We start from the raw sequence: 21915 nt of genomic DNA, 5'->3' as shown, positions 1-21915 counted from the left end.
TCTTTTATAATATTCATTTAAAATATATGGTGTGGTTGTATAATATAATAATATACTTACGTGTAAAATGTAATGGTGTATTATCATTATGTGCATGGAATGCTTTTGGTAACTAACTTATTTAAGTTCTTAAGTATATATCTGTCTAAATAGTTTTCCAATTAACGTACTGTACGTAAACATTTTATAAGTTAAGACGAAGTACAGTAATCTGTCTTTTAAAGGCATACGTCATCGTGAACTCGTTGTAGATCTTTAAAATAGGAATAATTCTACAATCCATTGTTTTCTTATTTGTTACAATTTTGAGTTTTCTGCGAAATGTCCTAGGTATCTTTATTAGTACCAAATATTTTCTCAATTACATATTGTCATATCTCATTCAATTCAAATTAATTCTATTTTAACTTAACAATGTAAGCACTTAAACGTTCTTAATCACTCTATCTGTTAGTAAAAAAAAACAGACTATCGATATAGAGAAATGAAATATAAATATATATATATCTACGATGGGTCAGTAACTCACATGTTGTTTTTTTTCTATTCTTATTACGCATTTGCAAGTACAATCCTTGTACAAGCATGGGTACCTAATTTATTTTTCGACCAGTAATCAAACAAGCATACAGTCCGAATGATGTTTACGGTTACCGTAACCTATAAAAGCATGCTCCCACCGTATCGCCGGTGTCAACACACATTTCTTGAGAAGCTTTGGCTACCTTACTTACGACTGGAACACGACTACTTGAAAACAGTAATACCTGTATAGTAAGTGGCTATTTTCTTAAGTTCGTTGCACCAGAACTTCAGAACTCCAAATCCAAACCTGATTACCAATATTAATTAAATATATTTGTGAGTTTAGGAAAATTATACGTAAAGACAGTTGAATATGAAATATATACGCAAACACGAATAATAATATCCATGGTGAGTTCGCAATATCATACAATTTCACAATATTCTATTGTTTCTTAAATGTATCTTTTCTTATACAAACAAAATCACTCGATCAAGAAAGCAGCTATGCTAACTTCATATTTTATTATTTTAATTAATTAAAGTAAAAATCATACGATCAATAAAGTAGCATTACTACAGACATAAAATTATGTTCTCGGACACTTGCCCCAGATTTTACTAAAGTAAATAGAGTAAAAGCCACCACTATTGAATCAGGGCACGCTGTCAATAAAGTGGTAAGTGTAAATTTACTTTTCGTGGCAACGCCCAATGCTTCTATGGAATCGATATGTGACTGGCTGGACAGTTTATTTATTGTAATTTATAATAATCTTTATTCATGAAATCTCTTTACAATAAAAATTACACTGAATCTTCCCAATAAGTTATCGGGGAGATACTTTATAACTTTTCAATGTATTTGTTTTAATTACTTAACTGCTATAATTATGATAAAATCATTTAAACGTAATGAGTAAAAATATGTTCTTATTGGTAATAAGTGATGACCATGAAAAGCACTAATTTGGACCAAACCCAAACATCAAAATTTATCTATAATAATATAATAAAGCTGATGAGTTTGTTTTTTTTTTCTCAGGAACTATTTACTAGTTCAAATTGAAAAATTCTTTACATGTTGGATGGTCCATTAATCGAGGAAGGCTGCATGCTATTTAACATCGCATCAACTACACATGTAATTTTCTGCATATTCTTTTTTTAGTACAATAAAGTATATACAATATATGCATTATACATCACAAGTTTTTTTTTAAACAAAACTGTTCTTGTCATCATTCCATTACTATGAATATGTTTGAAGATATCATAGTTTTAAAATAACTGAGGTAGGGAACAGCAGGAATTTCCTGCTCAAAACTGAGCAGCCCGACTGGGGTAGTACCTCGACCTTACAGAAGATCACAGCTAAATAATACTGTTTTCAAGCAGTATTGTGTTCCTGTTGGTGAGTAAGGTGACCAGAGCTCCTAGCGGGAATTGAGGATTGGGTCGGCAACGCGCTTGCGATGCTTCTGGTGTTGCAAACGTCTATAAGCTACGGTAATCTCTTACCATTAGGTGAGCCGTACACTTGTTTGCCGACCTAGTGATATAAAAAAAAGAACCGCAACGCATTAATGATTACAAAAAATGAAAAGGTAATTATTTGACATTTTTATTAGCCAGGCATATGAATTCTTACGAATGAAAAATATTTCTACAACTTTTAATGACGATAAACTTTGTCTTTTATAGCATTTAATTTGGACGCATAACTTAGGAGATAATGTAAAATCAAATAAAAAGACACGCCGCGTCACGCCGCGTACGTGCGTAAGTCACTGACTTGCACGGTAATAGCTTAAAAATATTTAGTATATTTTCCTGAAATTAATGCGGATGAAACCACGGGGTACAGATAGTTTTGATACAATAGTATTTTGTATCTAATTTAATAATAGCTTATTCGCTTCGGCTTATCACAGTCCATTAACATAAGCCTCTCCCAGTTCGCGCATAAAGAAAATAATTAAAATATACAGCTTACTTATAACAAACATTTTTAATACTTTGAGTAGCAACGCAAAAGAAAAAGTAGATATTAACTGCACATCTCATTGCCTCCACTGGTGACAAGAGGGCTAGCGCATTTTATGCTCAGAGAATCCGTGTTGTGATTCAACACTGCCAGCATTGTTGGTACCAATCTACGTGGATATAATAATATGATTTATACCATACTAAATAATCAGTTCTAAGGCTACGCAATGTAAATGTGTATAATATGGTAAAATTCAAAAGAATAGATTTTTATTTTTCATTCTAGCAACAGTAGACGTCAAAATATACATGACATGTACATGATCTAACTGACAGTTTTGACATTCTGAACCATTGCGTACGTCACTTTCACTATCAGAATTTCTTGTTTTGTAAATCCCCTGCGATCTAAATATTTTCTTTAAAAGTAGAAAAATTGTCATCGTAGATACAATTAAAAGCAGTTATTGTAATCAAAATGGCTAGCATACCTCTAATGTATGCTCAAGAAGACTGTGAATTGGGAGGGAAGGAAAATATCGAGGTAATATAGTGTTCTGTTTGTCGTTCGGATTATGGTGCAATTTGTCATGGCCTTCATTATTTACATTGAGATATTGTTTATATACAGCTTGTGATATTAAAATATAATAAATATACTTATAATATACTTTTTCCTTATATATGAAAACTTGTTTCGAGTGGTACATATTGCTCACTTTAACGTCAACTTATATTAAAGAAAATTAATAACTAAATGAAATTTTTATGCATATATTAATATTCAAAGACTGCACCTAATCAGTTACATAAATGCATGCTATAAAAGATTTTAAAAGTCTTTATAAAAAGTAACAAAAACATCTTACTTCTTAGAAAAAAAAAAGTTAATTTAATCAATACAGATAAGATAAATAGATGATTAATCTTTTGATATTTATTAAATCGGAACTGTAATAAATAACGTACCGTAATAGTGTACTAAATACTTGGGTAAAATGTGTTATTTGATAAATATGTATATAAATAAATGTTGAAACAGTATACTAATTAAAATACTATTATGCTACTAAAATAGTATTAAAAATGAATAATTTTAAACTGTAATGTAATCCAACTTAATAGAATGTTTTAAGTGATTTTTAAATAATATGTACAATTTAAATTTAAAATCAAGTGGCCAAAGGGGATCAAAGATTAAGACAATGTATTTATAATGTTCATATTTATTATAATGTCCATATATATTTATATTTTTTTTTTTTTTTGGCAGTTGCAAGCACGTTTTTAATGCGTAATAATAGTACAGTGACCAATATAGTTTAAAGTTATATAAGCTTTATATTTTGTTTACAGAATGATTTTGCCTATCGCAATAATGTATTGAATGCTGGCAAGGAGATCCGACTTGGTTTTATCCGGAAAGTGTATGGATTACTCACAATACAGCTGCTGGCGACAGTGGCTATTGCTGCAGTATTCCTGCTAGTGAAGCCTGTTCAAGGTTTTATACATGAAAAGTAAGACATTATCTAGTAGTAACAACTCAGTTAGCTAAAATTATATTTTTTTTTTACACTGGGTTGCTGACAGACTAGCGTACATTCCGCCTTATGATAAGCAGATATCATAGCCTTAGGAGAAGTGCAACATCACAAACATTGCAAGTATGTTAAATAAATAAATAAATAAATGTTGCTGACCCTCATCCTGACCATCTCCAGAAGCACTGGCTTAGTAATTACCACAAAACACAACGATTACTGTAGCTGTAGACGCCTTGCAACACCAAAAGCATTGCAAGCGCGTTACCCACCCTATCTCCAATTCCCGCTAGGAGCTCTGGTCACCTTATTCACCAACATGAACACAATATTGCTTGAAAACAGTATTACTTAGCTATAATCTTCTGTAAAGTCGAGGTACTACCCAAGTCAGCTGCTCCCTATTTTGACCAGGAAATTTCCTGATGTGCCCTACCTCAGTAAAACTTCATAACTTTTTTATTTTCAGTGATTGGATGGTTATGATTGCATTCGTTTTAAGCTTGATAACACTGTTCGCTCTCATCGCGAAGAGGAGGGACTATCCCGTTAACTTGTATCTACTTGCGGGTTTCGTAAGTATTTTTTTACAACACCACATTAATAAATATTGTAAACTCTAAGTGAAATACTAACTTCGTCATTCAAGGAAAACCTTAAAACTTGAATTGATAATGAAGTCAACAATGGACTAAATTGAGTTGTTTTTTCTTCTATTTAAAAATTTTAGAAGAGGATTAAATGTGTTTTTCAATAATGTTATATGTATATAATAATTAGAATTAGTTATTATTTTTTAAATTTATTTTAGGAACGAAATTTGAAAGTTCAATATTTTTAAAGACATTGCTTATACTGGGCAAAATGATTTAAAGGATATATATGTTCATGTTTTAAAGTCTAATATTTATTATTTCCTATTATTTCTTATATTGTTACTTCTTAATTAAAAACTTCATATCTGTCACTTGCTGAAATTCGTCATCAATCCCATAATCTAGATAAACTCATTCGTAAAATTTGAACAAGGAATGTATTACAATTCCTGTTAACATCTCTAAAAACCCCTGTTTAGGTACTCTTAGTTTTAAAGCTATACTTTTAATTTATTACTTCCAGACCGTAGTGCAAGCTTATACCATTGGTGTGGTAGTTTCCTACTACAACACCTTCGTGGTACTGCAAGCTTTGGGGCTCACATTCGCTGTAGTATTTGGTCTCACTCTATACACTCTGAACACTAAACGCGACTTCTCGTTTGTTGGATATGGGTAAGTTTAATATAATATAAATAAGTTTAGTTTGCAGTAGAGGAGTCACACAAGTATCTGCTCAGAAGTGGGTGTAATAACGGTGTTATAATACAGTACTACAGTATGGGCTAGTTTTTTTCCGGGCAAAATATTCTATGTACGCGGCATATCGTTAGAACTAAATAAGCGGATATTTCGTCCATTTTCGTTATTTTCAGAATATGTAGCTTGTATAAAAGTAATACCTATTTTAAAAAAGTAATACGCCGTTATGGAAGCTAGTTTTAATAAAAATATGACACATCTACTCTGATGATATATATTAACGTTATAATGTTACAAATAAGACAATAAATAAATTATTTTATTTTTGATTACAGGCTAGTGGCAGGATTGAGCGTTTTGATCATTGGAGGTTTTATTCAAATTTTCATTCAGAGCTCTGCATTTGAAGTCGCTTTATCGTTCACTGGGGCTATTTTCTTTAGTCTTTTCCTCATATTCGACACACAGCAAATGATGACAACTCTGTCCCCAGAAGAATATATCCTGGCAACTATCAATCTCTATATGGATATTCTGAATCTGTTCTTGTACATTTTGAGAATTCTCAATGAATTGAACAGGAATTAAACACCTTTTTAAATGTGTTGTCATCACAAAAATTTATAGTTCAGTAGTAATTCTTTCTAAATTTAAATCAAATAATTTTGAATTTATTTAAGAAACATTCCCGTTTTGGTATTATTATTGTACTTACATTAAACACACACAAAATATATTTAATATGTGCACAGTGTGTTAGGCTTCGTTCACAGTATTATGTGCATTTTAGCTCAAACTTCCCGATTTTTTTTTGTGAAACAGAAGTATAATAGGCTGTGAAGCTAATGTCAAAAATGGTTAAAAATGTAATTTGTTTTATTATAACACGAATGTAAATAAATGCCTAATAAATTTTATTGACTTGTTCAATGTGCATTTTATTTGTACTTTTTAAATAACTTTTAAATACCCATTTAAAACAATTTTTAGAGCTCACACTCTTATCTGTATAAGCTATTGAATAATGGTATCCAAAGTAATGATTAATAGTCCAATATTTAACAGATAATCATAGTATTCTCAAAAGTGAGTCATATAAAGTATCTCTATATGGTCTTCCGGCCTACTTATTGAGACAATATAACTACTGATATGACTATGACGCGATTATCGAACATCCGTAGTTGGGAGTAACTGAAAAATTAAATCGTAGTAAATTAGAACTGCTGCTTTAGCTGTGTAGCTATGGCAGTATAGAATTTAGCCACCCCTTCTCATCCCGTGGGTGTCTTAAGAGGCGACTAAGGGATAGCAAAGTTCTAATACCACCATGGAACTAGTGAAGCCGACCGGTGGCGGGATAGCCATCGTATAGCTGGCTTTTTTAAAAATACACAGACCGAAGATGGGCAGCAGCGTCTTCGGTGCGACAAAGCCAGCCCTGCGGACACCAACCCGCCTGTCCAGCGTGGTGAATATAGGCAAAACCCCCCATGAGTTCGCAGCTGAAGTTTCGGCCCTCAGTTCCTTGACTTGGCGAGGCCTATGTCCAGCAGAGGACTGCAATAGGCTGAACTGACTAAAATTATAACGCCTTGAGCAAATTTAAAAATAAAACTATGACCTAGGAAGCGGGGCTAACAAGCAAATGTAAAAAAACGAATCAACTACTAAAAGGTCGTAAGCTCAGTTGGCTCTGCTTTTTCATTTGTGTTGTTTAATTCCCACCCTGTCTGAATATAAAATTCATATAGTTCCCATATGAGTAACAACAAAACATATAAGTTTATATATCTGCCTGCCATTACCTCAAATACAAGCATTAAGTTGCCTACCTTAGGAGCAGATGATCATGTATATTTGTTAAGCTTATATATTATGTAAGGGAATCGACATTAAAACATATTTATAAGTTGCAAAACAACTGTAATTACTATGTTACATACAATTTTACCGAACACAAATTATTTACAAAATGATATGACAATGCGAATACTTTACAAATGTTCGTGAAATCTTACGTTTACTAAACCATAGACATGTTACATTCTTACAAAATCTTAAGGAATCTTATAATAAAAAAGTTTTTATTCTATATATACAGATAAAAAATCACAAATGAAAAAAAATTCCATACCCAAAAGCGAACATAGTAATTTAATCAAATACATCATAATAGCATTAAGGGCCCATAGTACCGGTTATTAATAACGTTTATGTACTGCATAAATTACCGATAGGCTTATCATCTTGCGAAAAACAAGCTTCTATGTCCTGTTTCACGTCAACTAATAAACCAAAATTTTCGATTTACAAATTGTGAACAGAAGCACCTGAATGGTAAAATTCTGATAGAGAATTTTATCTATTAGATACCGTTATCAGCAACCGGCTGGTCAAAATGTTGACAATATACAAATTAATTACTTTTCAAAGAATTTTATAAAAAAAAAACATATTTTTAGATAAAAACAAGCCCAGAGTCTGTATAAAAGGGCAAACACACAAGTACATGAATCACTTGTAGCAAAAATACTTGAAGAGACGACAAACTATACTCTACATAAAATCAATAATTAAAATACTTTTAAAAATTAATTTAAAAAATTGTCCAAGAATAAATTCCATACGATTCGCTAACAGTAAAATTAAAATCAACTTAAATCCTCATATGACTCACAGTTGTTTTTTACAATTATTAATAATTAAAATGACAATATCAAATTATAAAAATTTTGATGTGGATAATTAAAAAAAAATCCTTACTGCCAACAAAGGCAAGTTGTTGGTCAAATAATAATTAAAGCAAATTTTATTTAACTTGAACACAACTATTACACATGGCAACACTACATTGGATTTTATTCAAATATTGTCTACACCTTTTGTCACTGAATATATCCTCAATATATCATTTTTCGTCTGTTTCTAATTCTATTCGCTGTTCGAATGGTGTATTTCTTGATGTATATTCATGTAATACACGTCTGTGAATGTTTCATTACATAGCGTGCATTGCAGTGTATTTGTTTGCTCTTTCGGTTGAGGTCTGGAAATGAAATTGTAATTGCCAATTTTAAACATAACACAAATGAAAAATCAAGATTAAAAATACGACTATAACTCAATAATTCCATATAAAAATTTATTTAAATATTTCCCAAGTGGCATTTCTAGTATAGTATTGAACTACATCATTTTCGATTTATGAATGTACTTTGTACAGGAATTATAAGGCTATAAAATCATAATATATATTTTGTCGGTTAGGGGTCGTCAATTAATCAAGTGAGAATCAAAAGGGAAGGGGGTGTTTTGTAAAAACTATGAAATATCACAAGGATGGCTTACAGCAATGAGATGTGACGTGTATTTATTTTTGGTTGAAGGTGCGATTCTAAGTCAAACAAACAGCTCTGTAAGCTGCATCCTTAATAACTGTCTGGACACTTTTGTCGCGATATTCAACTATTCTAATTTGATCAGGTTATACCTAATGTATGTTTAAAGATAATATTTTGAAAATTACAGTATACTTTGTACCAAAAAAATACATGTGATTTTTTGGGTATGTGTAGTCTTAGGGTAGGGTAGGGGGGTTAACAGCTAATAAAAACATTATATTTCGTTTTTTTGGAAGAGTCTTATTTGGTAAACAAACCCCTGTCAACCGTAATACACGTTTTTTCCGAATTTATTACTCACTTTCACAACACATTAGCTTACGGACATTTGTAAAACTCCATTTACTATTTATTTCACTAAAAACAAATATCAATTTATCATTTTAAACACATAAAAACTAACAAAATACGAATTTCGAGAGTACAGATAACTAATATTTTTAAATATGGCATTTCAATATTCTTATTAAAAGGCAAATAGGGATGTGGACATAATATTTTTAGAGGTGAGTATAAGTGAGTGCTATGTGGCTACGGCACTAAAGAATTTAGCCACCCCCTCTCTTCCCGTGGGTGTCGTAAGAAGCGACTAAGGGATAACAAGGTTCCATAACCATCTTGGAAATTAAGAAGCCGACCGATGGCGGGATAACCATCCAACTGCTGGCTTCGAAATACACAGGCCGAAGACGGGCAGCAGCGTCTTTGGTGCGACAAAGCCAGTACTGCGGTCACCAACCCGCCTGCCCAGCGTGGTGACTATGGGCAAAACACATGAGTTCACGTTATTTTTGACGTAAACTTGTGGAGGCCTATGTCCAGCAGTGGACTGTATAGGCTGTAATGATAATGATGATAAGTGAATGAACAGTATGAGCGATAAAATAGGCCATGTTCTTTACCTATATTTTAAATTTTCACGAATTATAATTTGTTAAATAATGTTACCGTAAAGCGATTTGTTATTAATTTGTGTTTTGTTGTTTTTTTTTTATGTTGGGCGCAAAAAAAATGCATTACTCGATTTTCAATGATCGCCTTTGGACTCATATGGCGATCGTTACTTCTAAATATCTCGGAAACGGGACACTTTAAGATAACATGTTATATAACATTTTTTGTTTGTATACGTGTCCTATATCCAAATATACCATTACCTTACCTTACCCATTACCTTACATTACCATTACCTTTTATCGTGCTCGGAAATTTCGAAAAAAAACCAAGATGGCGGCGGCTAGATATGCCACAAAGTTCGTACCCCTTTCTTGTCTTTTATAAAGATACTCGATTTATATATATATATATATATATATATATATATATATATATATATATATATATATATATATATATATATATATATATCGTAATTCTGCACCTCTACTAATTCACAGCAAAAATATTTAATATATTATCAGGTTTTGCAATTATTTTAGCAATATGGTATCGTTAAATATTTGAAATTTATTATTTGAATTTTTAAATTTTACTTTCGTCTATGGCTTATTAATATTGTTCATTCATTTGCTCTTTGTGTTACTTTACTAAGCTTACAATATTACTCTATTGTTTGTGGTCGGAAGTACGCCATATTTTTTACTAAATAAGACTCTTTAAAAAATAAAATATATGTGATAATGAACGACCCGTTAATAACTAAATATTCTATATAGTTTTGTATTGTAGGGAGAAAAAACTATTATTATACCTTAAAACATCGTCAAGTGTCTTCAGTTTCGTCACTTCTTTGCTAGCTATCGCTTTACATGTCCTTCTGTGTACTGTGAGCTGAGCAAAGGTGTCGAAGCTTTCATTACAACCGTAACACACGCTCTTGTTGTGACATGTCTCATGAACCATAAGATCAGTGGATGTTGTGAATGCTGAAAAAAAAATAATACGATTATTGCCTAGTTCCGATTATGTTAAATAATAAATTAACTTTTTTAAAACAATAAATATATTGTACAATAGTTATTAAATAAATAAATATACTATAAACCATATAAGAGATTAATTATTTACAAGATGATAAATATGCATTTATGTAGTAAGTGGGTACATCGTAAGTTTTCTACCCATATTAGTAAAAATATTTAGAAATCATTCTTTATATGACAAAAAGTACAGGACTTAAATCTAAAAAAAGGTTAAGGTACATTACATATTTTTCTGAGCTACATTCAGAAAGTACATTTGGGAATTTGATATTTCCACATCTTTATAAAGAAAGTTTTATTTCTAGATGCATGCCCTTCATATCATTATACACATAGTAATAAATAAAAGTATATATAAGTAGTAAGCATTATATAGATCATGCACTACAACACTTACTTCGTCTACATATAGCACAGATATATTTACATTTTTTCTTTTCCGGCGACACGCTGTTTAACCTCTTTCGTTTGACTGATTTGTAGGAATGTTGAGCGATCACATGAGCCTGAAATTAAAACAAACATTATTTTTTATACAAATATTAAAAAAGTATTTTTTTTTCTTTTCTTTTTTATACATCTAAGTAGACCACAAAGTGTACTGCTCATCTGATGGTAAGCGATTTCCGTAGCTTATAGATGCCTGCAAGACCAGAAGCATTTCAAGCGCGTTGCCGATCCTACCCTCAATTTCCCTAGGAGCTCTGGTCACCTTAGTTACCACAAGAACACAACACTGCTTGATAACAGTATTATTTAGGCTATTATATTATTAGTTGGGCTGCTCCATAATTCGAGCAGGACATGTCCTGCTGTGCCGTCCTACTAAAATCTATTCCATTATTAACATCTATATAAGTCATTCTTTTCAGTCAGTTTTCGTATATAGATCATGCACTACAACATTTTTTCGTCCCATTAAAGTGTATTGTTCTAGTGTTGTCACATTTTACTTCTCCATTACCAATCTCAACTAATTCTTGTTATTTCTATATTATCTATCGTTCTGCTAGCCTTTGATACCGTTATACGTCAGATAGTATTAACAGCGACCAGTGCAAAAGGTCTAAGTCTGAAAATCTACTTCGACAATATTGTGAAAAATATTTTAAAACTTCTTGTCGTCGTTATGTCTTAATGTTAAATAATCCTAAGTTAGCCTGTTGTTTTTCTGTACTGTCTTTATTCTAGTCGTCACAATTTTAATCGTTCAGATTGATGACTAGCACATGAAAAGTCCATAAGAGCTGTATCGAAACTTTCCTCCTGCTAATCATTGGCTAACTATTCGGCCGGTTTGGATCGGAAGTATTTTTTAAGTAAAACAAAACAATTAAGTTTATTGATACCGGAACATTGATGGATGATATATTAAACCTATATAGGCCAGTAATTTACTTCGATATTTTAACAAATAAAAAAGATTTTCAATGTACGGTATTATCGGGATTGGCAGATTTTCTAGGGACTGACATTTGCAACACATTTTTAATGAAAACAACATTATGAAAAGATCAAACTTTTTTATTAATGTACAAGCTTATTAGAATACTATCTGAAGAATGTATTTAATCGTCTAACACAAAAAGAAAATTCACCGCCTGATTTTCTAATGATCAAGTTAAAATAACTTTCGGCTAATTTTAAGATTAAATAATCTATATAATATCTTTCACCTGTACTCCTGCTCCAGAGGCTCACAAAAGGTTTGATATGCTCTACTCTTTACCTTTTTAGTCTTAAGAAAGTCACAAATTCTGAAATTAAAGTTATATGATGACATATTTATGACATAAATTTTATTCTTTTAGTTACACCTTTTTTATTCTTTTAGTTAACTTTCTTTTGGGTTTGCTTTGCTTTTTTAATCTGTTTTTTTATTACTTTTATTTTCTTGCAAGCAATAGCGTTTTTTTTTTCAGGCATATCTGTAGCGATTATGTTTGTTTTAGGAAGTCTACGCTTTTTTGAATCGCGTGTTTTCGTTTTTATTGGTGACATTAACTTCTTGGGCGTAATGAGCTTCGATGGACCGGCAGCTTCCATTACGCGAGGCGTGACATCTTGGTTTCCAACTTCTCTATGCACTCGTGATGGAGTTGGCAAATCGAGAGCTTTCATCATTGGTGGCGTGGAGTCATCACGGTTTCTTGGTAAGTCAGGTATCAGATCAACATCGTCAGAAGCTGATAATGATGGTAGCAAATCGGGAACTTCAATTATTGGTGCCTTGATATCGTTATTTCGCTTTGTGGAAACAAAGTTCTCAAGAAGAGAAGGAGACATGGAAGATTTTTCTCGTTGATCAAAAACTTCTTGTACAATCTGAGGCCTATTTGTTACGGTACTAGGCATGAAATCGACTTCCGTAAAATTGCAGTCATCGAATGGGAATATTCTAGTTTCCTTGAACGCTTTTACTATGTTTATCGGAGTCATAGACTTCATATATGCACAACCAACATACTCAGCAACATTATAGATAGTTAGAGGTTGTCCTGGATGTCTCAATAGCCATGAATCTACTGCTGCATCATAATACGATTGCAATGAGCCATTTAATACATCAAGCGGTTGAAGCTTTGCATTAGAGTGCGGAGGGAGAGTTAAAACAGTGACACCCGAAGACTTAGCCAGGTCTAGCGCTTTAATTGAAAGATGGCTTTCGTGTTTGTCCATTATTAAAAGCGCAGGATTTTCTTTTGAGGCTGAAACATGCGTTATGAAATGTCTTATAACATCCACGAATATTTGAGCATTCATCCAGCCAGAAACTGCAACTAAGCCTAATGTACCCGCAGGCGCTCCATTTATCATGTGTGATTCAAACTTTTCTCTCGGAAAAACCATAGCCGGAGGCAAAGCTTGGCCAGTTGCGCTGACAATGCAATATGTTGTAACTAAGGTATCTTTCTCGCCATTTGTAATCTTTTCTGTGTTTGTGCCTTTACGTGCTAGTATTTTTCCTTGTCGATCAACAGTAATCGTTAAAGTTTCGTCTAAATTGTACACTCTAGTACCATCTGCAAAGCTCGGATGCCTTTGCATAATTGCTTTTAATTTACTAAAAAATGGCTCAGTGAGTTTCCTCAGTAAAATTTCTGGATGTCTTTTCCTGAAGGAGCGCAACCATTCCAATCCAGCCATTTCAGAATCTATCCATGATTGTGGTATTTTTATATTGTTGGCTTTAGCCATTTGATAAACAACGCGTCGGCAATCTTTAGTTGTAAGTCCGTAAAATAACTGAGCACAATATTCAATATAATCAGCTATTTCATTTTCTTGCTCTGATGTAAATATCTTGTTAACTTCATAATTTGGTGTTAAACGTGCCTCTGGATTGTCTTTCATTTTATTCACATACAATCTGACCGTCGCATATTTAAGCTGGCATACCTCGCTTGCTTTTCTTATACTCATACCAGATTTCACCAGTTCCATTGCTTTCCTCATAGCGTCTTCAGTATGCCCTCCTCGTTTTCTAACTGTTGTTTTATTCCGACCCGTCTGTAATTAAAATAAGCGGAGTAAAATTTAACCATCAGTTGGTAAACAATTAGCCAAAGTTAACTGTTGAACATATGGGTTTGGTTAACTGTAGACCAACCCTCCCCGCAAAGCTTTTGAACACTTAAAATTATTCAAACAATTGATACTAAGCTTATGTTAAAAGATGCACCACAATACATACTCGTATATCTACACAGTCAACATACAGATTTTTGTAATAATAAACTGAAAAACGTGAAACTAAAAAAATACTTACTTTTTTATGTTTTGACACTATATTCAATAATTTGCATGTAACACAACCGTTGAAAGTAACTGTTGAGTTATGAAAATTTCTAGAAAGCGTCGCATTTGACAAAAATGGGCATGGATAACTGTGTATGTGCATAACTGTTGGGCTACCAACCCTACATAGTATATAATTAGTTATTATTATTAATGTAATTACTTATTTAAAAACAATAATAATAATCTGTAATTTTACAATAAACACGGCAGATCTGTGAAATATATTGTTTGACAATAAATAAAATAATATAGAATATATAAAAATAAAGTAAATTACGACGGTATTCAATAAAATTTGAGTGCAAGATCTTTCAAAATGATAAATTCTGTTTTTCCAAACTTATGACCGGTGAAATTCAGAACTTTTTTTGTAAGCGACAGTTTTAACTATTAAGTTTCTTCCCAAATTTCCAATTTGGGTATATTGTTTTAGCAGTACTGTTTCTATTTTTTCGTTGTATATAACTTTCTGTTTTGTGCACCGTCAATTCTTTTATTAATTACAGAAACATTCGTTTCTTCTGGGATGGGAGATTGATTTTCTTCATAAGATGACGTTGGCTGTTTTTGTTAACTGTTCTTTAAATCTTTAGTGTACTTCTGCCATTTTTTTTTTAAATTTCCGCATTCACAGAAAGTCATATCTTTGATGGATTTTCGATGTCCTTTCTCCTTTTTTTTCAAACATTTAATTTCTTTCCTAAAGGCTACTCAGCCAGCAAAATCGAATCATTTTTAATTTATTCTAGACGCTTTTTGGCATATTCAACCTTTCTTTTGGCAATGTCTTCTTTAGATAGTTTATTTTTACTTTTCAGCGGCATCTTCTATAGTAAAAAGGTTTTATTTAGTGTTCAAATCATCTTGTCGTATCAGTACCTAGCTGCATAAGTAACGAAGGTCTATCAAAATATTATAAAAATTGCAGTATTGTATAGAATATTATAATTATAAAATGCAGAAACAGTACGTAATGAAAAATACAAAATCAATCGACACACAGATGATTTAAACTATATTATAAAATAACTCACCTAGGACAGTCACGCAAGTTGCAGTAGTGTCACTACAACTTACGTAAAGCCATAACGGCGGCCAAGGAAGGAAAAAACTAGTGCTCGCAAACTACAAGGTAGTTTATCATAACTAAAACAGCTAAGTCCAGACATAACATCACGTGGACAGAATGTTTTAGTTAAACAAACACCTTTTTTATATAATTTGATCGGCCTGCTACTACTAAGATGTTAGGATAAATTGTCGCCGATTGCAAACATTGGCACGTCTAAAACATTAGCCAAGATTGATACCAATCATCGTACATTTTCGTGTCAACCAGGCTTAACTCTATTACACCTAGAGTTTGTGGGTCCACTTCGAAACCAACGACACAAGTATTGATTATTTGATATACCAGCAAACATTCTGGTTAACATAATTGAATTTTTGGATATTTAATACATGCTCTGGGGGCTTAGTTACTTTATCGGCGGTCTCACTGCCTTCCTGACAACCACGTCATCACTAAGTACATTCTAAAGGGGAATTTTTGGCAAAAAAACACTCTTCAAATTTATGAAAAATAAAACTTTATTCTAGTGATTTCATAAATTTCGTACTTATCAATTTCCTGGCATTTTCCATTGAAAAATTTGCAATCTGGCACTTGTTTCTAAATATTCGTCCACGACACGCAACAAGCAAGCCTAACACATTTAAAAGGGAACCAACCTCGGCCTATAGTTTAACAGCTTTAGCAATATATTCTCTCATCTTCTGCAGATAGTATTGTAGGACCTTTATTTTTTCGTGATTCCTATCTTTCATGAGATTTTTACATTTGTTGAAAACTGCTTTTGCTTTTACCTCAATAGAACTACACGTTTATTAAGAAATATTACAATAGGAACAATACCGCTATCAAGTAATGTGATCAGTGTGTGTTGTGTTCCTGTGGTGAGGAAGGTGGCCAGAGCTCCTGGGGAGGGTTGGGGGAAAGGTCTGCAATGCGCTTGTGATGCTTCTGGTATTGCAGACTATATAGGTTATGATAACCGCTTATCATCAGGTGGGCAGTACGCTAGTTTGCCGCCCTAGTTTTGTTAAAAAAAATAATTAAAAATTAAATACTACAAACCTTTAATCCAGAAACACTGTTAAATGATTTAGCACAAAGCATACATTCGAGCGATAGATCTGAGTGTGCTTGGTCTGAGTCATCTTCATCACTTACTGGTTCCTCCTTGACTTCAGATATTAAATGCTGAAAGAAAAATAACAGATAAAATAGAACATTTTATGTTTTTTTTTCTCTGTTGTTTCTTTTAATTGTGTACAATAAAGAGTATTATTATTATTATTTTTTTTTTTTTTTTAATAATACTGGCCCATTAACACAAACACCACTAGCCCCGCTTTTCGTTCCAGCGTTATAGGTTTGATTAGAACCCCTAGATATTATATTTATCCTCGTATTTACATAAATATGTATGTACTAGCTATACCCATGCGAATAATTCGCCGTATAGAAGTACTTCGCCAAACCATTCCGCGGCCGGTTAATGTTTTTTTTCTTCTAACTTTAGTGCCAACTTCATTTGTGTTGTCTTAGGCAAGTTTATTAGAATCAATGATATAAAACTATAATTTACCAAAAAATAAAATTAAATAATCATTTCAAATATTTTCAATTAAATGCAACTTAAGCGGCTTAACCCACTATTGTACTGTCAACAACGGACCCTGTCTCCAGACTTTAATACATTTCCAGCACTTGTCATTGGCAAAATCATCGGCGAAAAGCTGATGAAACAATAGTATTTAAAGAAGAAGAAGTATTATACTGTAAATACATATATACAAACATTTAACAACAAGTCATCAAATAAATAAATTCACGCTACATCATAACTAATATGAGCCCCAACAACAAATCTACTTAGCTATTAATTGCTTGTCTTTTAGAAAAATTAAATTAAATTTACTTACTTCTCCACTGTCGCCGTTTCCGTTCGTCAAATTTGATTCTTTGGTATTTATAGGATCTAATTGTTCGTTTCCTGAAAAATACAGAAATTTTAAAATACTTCTACATCTTAAAAATAATAAATAAACAAATAGAAATCATTATTAACATAATTCTTTCTATACAAAAGTAAAATTTGGAAAAAATAAAACTGACTGAAAATTTTATGCTTTTGTTTTTTCAGGTTATATGATAGCTATAGACAACGTACTTTTTTTTACCTGTTTTTATAACTACCGCTAAACTTCTAATTTCATTTTTTATAATGGATTAACTTTCAATAAATAGGCTTTCTCAAAAAATATTAAGTTTTAAAATAATAAATATTAAATAAAATTAATAGAACTCACCATTAACGGCTACATGTAGTTGTGAAGGCTGTTGCTGAATGATTTCCTCGGGTTCAATTTTAATAATATCTAAGTTTGGTAAGTCATCTCGAGACGGATCGTATGACCCATTTGCAGAAGGATACTGCTCGTCATCTGACACTACCTCTTTCTTAATATCGACATTCTCGTACATAGAACTAGCTATTGACTTATCCACTTGGATCGGCTTTGGCCATACTCTATCATTGGTCAAATTAAACTGTGTCGTATCCTCTCCATACCTTTGTCGAAGTATTTCATCACTTCTCTTAACAATCGCCGTGAAATTGCATGCACTTAACAACAGCTGACAGCATGTTTCGCATATTATTTTGGAATGTCTATCCGATTCTGATATCTGTTTCAATGAAAACAATATAATGGTAAATATTAAATTAATGCTTTATATGCAACAATCCAGAAAGATGAGAATCACATCGGAATTTGAAAGTACAAAATAAAAGAACAACTTTAAAAAAAAAAAACTGAAAAATACCTATATGGATTAGGGCCATTTCGCCTGTTCGCGTCCATCGCCCAATTCGCGTCCATTTTACGGATCTCCCTTTGAAAACTCTCGAAATTAAGTATTGTTACGAAACACACAAAGAAACTAGCGCCATCTAGCGGCAACTTTTAAAACCACACAAAGACGGAGACGGCATGAAACTCTCTACTCAATACTAGATGGCGTTAGAGGAACTACTGTGGAACTATATAGAATTATAGTCTCGAAAACCGGGTACATGCGCGAACTTTCCAAGATGGTCTGGGCCTCGTCTCGGCCGATATAAATAGCCGCAGGGAGGCGAGCGAATGCAGTTCGGTTTGAGGGATCTTCGAGGCGACTTCAAAGTGAAAACTAGTGATCAAGAGTGGCACCAGCGAAACCTACGCCATTGGCTACGACTGAGGACATCGTTAGTGCTTAGTGTTTGAACCTAGTGCTTTGTGTTGGGACCTAGTGCTAGTGAATAAAGTCTCCAAAAGAGTCGGCAGGGCTTTCTCTCCAAATCCTTCGAACCCTAACACGTAACAACTGGTGTCGGAAGTGAGATTTGGAGATGCCATTGACTCCGAGAGAAGACTTCAAGGGGGGCGTCAGGACAAGGGCACAACGAGCTGCGGAGGCCACACTCACTGGGAACCAAGCTCCGCCCACCGTGGGCCAAGCCCCGCCCACTGACCCCGCCTATCAAGCCCCGCCCACTGACCACGCCCCCAGGCCCCGCCTACTCGAACTCTGGCCCCGCCCACTCGGCCTCAGGCCCCACCCACTCGGGCTCAGGCCCGCCCACTTTGTCTCAAGCCCCGCCCACTGGATCCTTACCACGACCTTACCACGCCCACCAGCGACACCGTAGCTTCTACAGACTCTCAAGTGGCTCTTCAATTAGGAAGTTTAATTAAATTAATGGAGCTGCAAAGGGCTGAAATTCGTGCTTGGCAAGAATCACAAAAGCAACAAAAGGCTGAAATTCGTGGTCGCTGAAACTAAGACACCAATAAGTCAAAAATTCATTACCGGCAATACCTCAATAAAAGGCACGCACGCATAGATAAAAGTTCCGTGCGTCCAAGCAATCCTGAGTAGAAAAAATAGTTTGTGACGGCTGTTTAACAAGAGAGCACGGACGCGCGAGATAGTGAGAAAAAAAAAGTGGAAAGCGGTGCATTTGAAGGTATGACTAGCCCGTTGGCGTAGTTTGTAGTGACCCTGCTTTCTGCTCCGAGGGTTGTGGGTTCGATTCCCACCCCGAGTCTGGGTGTAATATAAATATTTATTTATATATTTATATATGTATTATTTATAAGTATTTTTATCGAAAAAAAAAATATGTAGCTATATACCAGTCGGCTGTTACCTATAACACAAGCATTAAGTTGCTTACTTTAGGAACAGACGACTGTGTGTGTATTGTGTAGATATTTATTTATTTATTTATTTATTTATTTTATTGTTTTATGTCTATTTTGTGTATGGCATTTGTGGACTACGAGAAAGCCTTCGACTCTGTTGAGACCTGGGCTGTCCTGGACTCTCTGCAGAGATGTCATATCGACTGGCTATATATCGAGGTACTGAAGTCTATGTACATCGCGGCGACGATGACCGTTCATGTCCAGGACCAGAGAACAAGACCTATTTAAGAAACTGTTTACCACTACACTGGAGGATGTCTTTAAGACCTTAGATTGGGGGGAATGAGGCATTAACGTCAACGGCGACTTCATCTCTCGCCTTCGTTTCGCCGACGATATTGTCATATTTGCGAAGACGTTGGACGAGTTAGGCCAGACGCCCGCCTGCTGGCCGGCCTAAACGAGTCCTCCCAGCGTGTCGGTCTCTGTATGAACTTGGACAAACGAAAGTTATGTTTAACAACCAAGTCATACCAAGACCGGTATCGGTCGATGGTACCCTTCTCGAAGTTGTTCAGGATTATATTTACCTAGGCCATACTATCCAACTAGGCCGCAACAACTTCGAGAAGGAGGCCGACAGGAGGATTCGGTTGGGCTGGGCGGCGTTTAGCAGACTTCGTCGAGTCTTCACTTCGAAGATTCCGCAATGCTTGAAGACAAGTCTTCGAGCAATGCGTCCTACTTGTGTTCACATACGAAGCCGAGACGTGGACACTGACGAAGGTACTGGTCCACACAAGTTTAGAGTCGCTCAACATGCAATAAAACAGGCTATGCTTGGGGTTTCTCTCAAAGATAGGATTAAAAATGAGAATATCCGTAAGAGAACGAAAGTAACCGACATAGCCCACAGAATTAGCAAGTTAAAGTGCAGTGGGCTGGTCATCTGTGTCGCAGGACCGATAGCCGTTGGAGTAGACGAGTCCTGGAGTGGAGTCCCCCGGCTCATTGGACCGACGACCTACGTAAGATTGCCGGTGTAGGCTGGATGAGGATTGCAGAAAACCGGGATATCTGGCGCGAACTTGGGGAGGCCTATGTCCAGCAGTGGAATGCAGTAGGCTGAGCTGACTGACTGGCTGACTGATTTAATTGGCGTTGTTGATAATAATAAAAGGAATTATATCAAATCAAATCAAATTTTGAGCTTAGATAATTCAATGGTTCTTAATCTAAAGCCTTACTAATTAATTTTAAAATAGACTATATAATGAACACAGTAAAAACATATTTCATAGAAATTAGGGCTGGCACATTATTTTCTTCTTCAAACTTGCAAACTGCACTAAGTGGACGCGAACAGGTGAAATGACCCTATATAAAATTAAATTAATTAATAACTGTGCATTAATTTAAATACGTGTCATGCGCGTCTATCTTATAGCTAAGTACTTTATTTTTGATTTTAGAGTACACAAAAACTTTCAAATCCATAGTTTCATGTAAAAATAAAATGATAAACGTCCATACCTGTACATTTGCTATTTTCGCTAAGTCCTCAGCTATACTATTTTCCATTCCATCCCAAGGCGGCGTCCAACCCTCGAATATATTGTATAAAACACAGTCCTTATTAAGGATTTGCAAACACGCGCGGCACTCGACTGTTTGTTCGTTTTCCACACCGGTTTCTTCTATCTGACTCTCTGCTTCACTCATTTCAGCGAACTAGCGATCATATAAAATACATCTTTATTCAATAATCATTCTACAATATCTAGTTATCGTTACAAAATCGAAGTAAAAACATATTAAATTATTAATGACAAGGACTTTGAGATATTGACATATTTTGACACAAGCATAGACAAATAAGCAAACAAAATGAATCAATTTTAGTAATTTATAATTCAAACTAACATTATATTCGTATTTCGGTATAAACACCAACTATTTAGAACCACATTTCAAAAATTCAATTTTAAAGTAATATCATTGCAATCCGCTTCACTCATGTTTTACTTTTAAGTCTACACTACCTACAATGAAATGTCATGCATAATAAAATAATGAACCCTGAATATTACTGAACGCAATAAAATTCTAAATTTAAATATAAAGGATTTCACAATAGAATATTTTTAATACC

At 33.8% G+C, this 21915-nt stretch overlaps 2 protein-coding genes across 2 annotated transcripts; one reads left to right on the top strand and one right to left on the bottom strand.

The window, feature by feature from the left end:
- Nucleotides 1-2859: 2859 nt before the first annotated feature.
- On the top strand, nucleotides 2860-6286 carry LOC123659840 (protein lifeguard 4-like). The gene is made up of 5 exons (XM_045595008.1): nucleotides 2860-3058; nucleotides 3871-4034; nucleotides 4528-4633; nucleotides 5178-5329; nucleotides 5692-6286. The coding sequence occupies exons 1-5, from the start codon at nucleotides 2993-2995 to the stop codon at nucleotides 5942-5944; spliced, it is 741 nt and encodes a 246-aa protein (XP_045450964.1). The 5' UTR covers nucleotides 2860-2992; the 3' UTR covers nucleotides 5945-6286.
- Nucleotides 6287-7265: 979 nt separating this feature from the next.
- LOC123663180 lies at nucleotides 7266-21412 on the bottom strand. The gene is made up of 7 exons (XM_045597879.1): nucleotides 21297-21412; nucleotides 17880-18258; nucleotides 17493-17563; nucleotides 16642-16767; nucleotides 11131-11209; nucleotides 10472-10646; nucleotides 7266-8405 (listed from the first exon to the last, which is right to left on the bottom strand). The coding sequence occupies exons 1-7, from the start codon at nucleotides 21342-21344 to the stop codon at nucleotides 8291-8293; spliced, it is 993 nt and encodes a 330-aa protein (XP_045453835.1). The 5' UTR covers nucleotides 21345-21412; the 3' UTR covers nucleotides 7266-8290.
- Nucleotides 21413-21915: the final 503 nt, after the last annotated feature.

The sequence above is a fragment of the Melitaea cinxia genome, chromosome 2 (genome assembly GCF_905220565.1).
Source record: "Melitaea cinxia chromosome 2, ilMelCinx1.1, whole genome shotgun sequence".
NCBI lineage: Eukaryota > Metazoa > Arthropoda > Insecta > Lepidoptera > Nymphalidae > Melitaea > Melitaea cinxia.
The sequence above is the reverse complement of the archived record's forward strand: the minus strand, read 5'-3'. Positions and strand labels throughout refer to the sequence as shown.

What these genes read in the sequence shown, in the direction of transcription:
- LOC123663180 (XM_045597879.1), bottom strand. Translation starts at nt 21,344, where the DNA reads ATGGAAAATAGTATAGCTGAGGACTTAGCGAAAATAGCAAATGTACAG. An exon ending in CGAAAATAGCAAATGTACAG is followed by an intron (nt 18,259 to 21,296) that starts GTATGGACGTTT and finishes TCATTGAAACAG; the next exon opens with ATATCAGAATCGGATAGACA. An exon ending in ACTACATGTAGCCGTTAATG is followed by an intron (nt 17,564 to 17,879) that starts GTGAGTTCTATT and finishes TGTATTTTTCAG; the next exon opens with GAAACGAACAATTAGATCCT.
- LOC123659840 (XM_045595008.1), top strand. Translation starts at nt 2,993, where the DNA reads ATGGCTAGCATACCTCTAATGTATGCTCAAGAAGACTGTGAATTGGGA. An exon ending in CAAGGTTTTATACATGAAAA is followed by an intron (nt 4,035 to 4,527) that starts GTAAGACATTAT and finishes TTTTATTTTCAG; the next exon opens with TGATTGGATGGTTATGATTG. An exon ending in TGTATCTACTTGCGGGTTTC is followed by an intron (nt 4,634 to 5,177) that starts GTAAGTATTTTT and finishes TATTACTTCCAG; the next exon opens with ACCGTAGTGCAAGCTTATAC.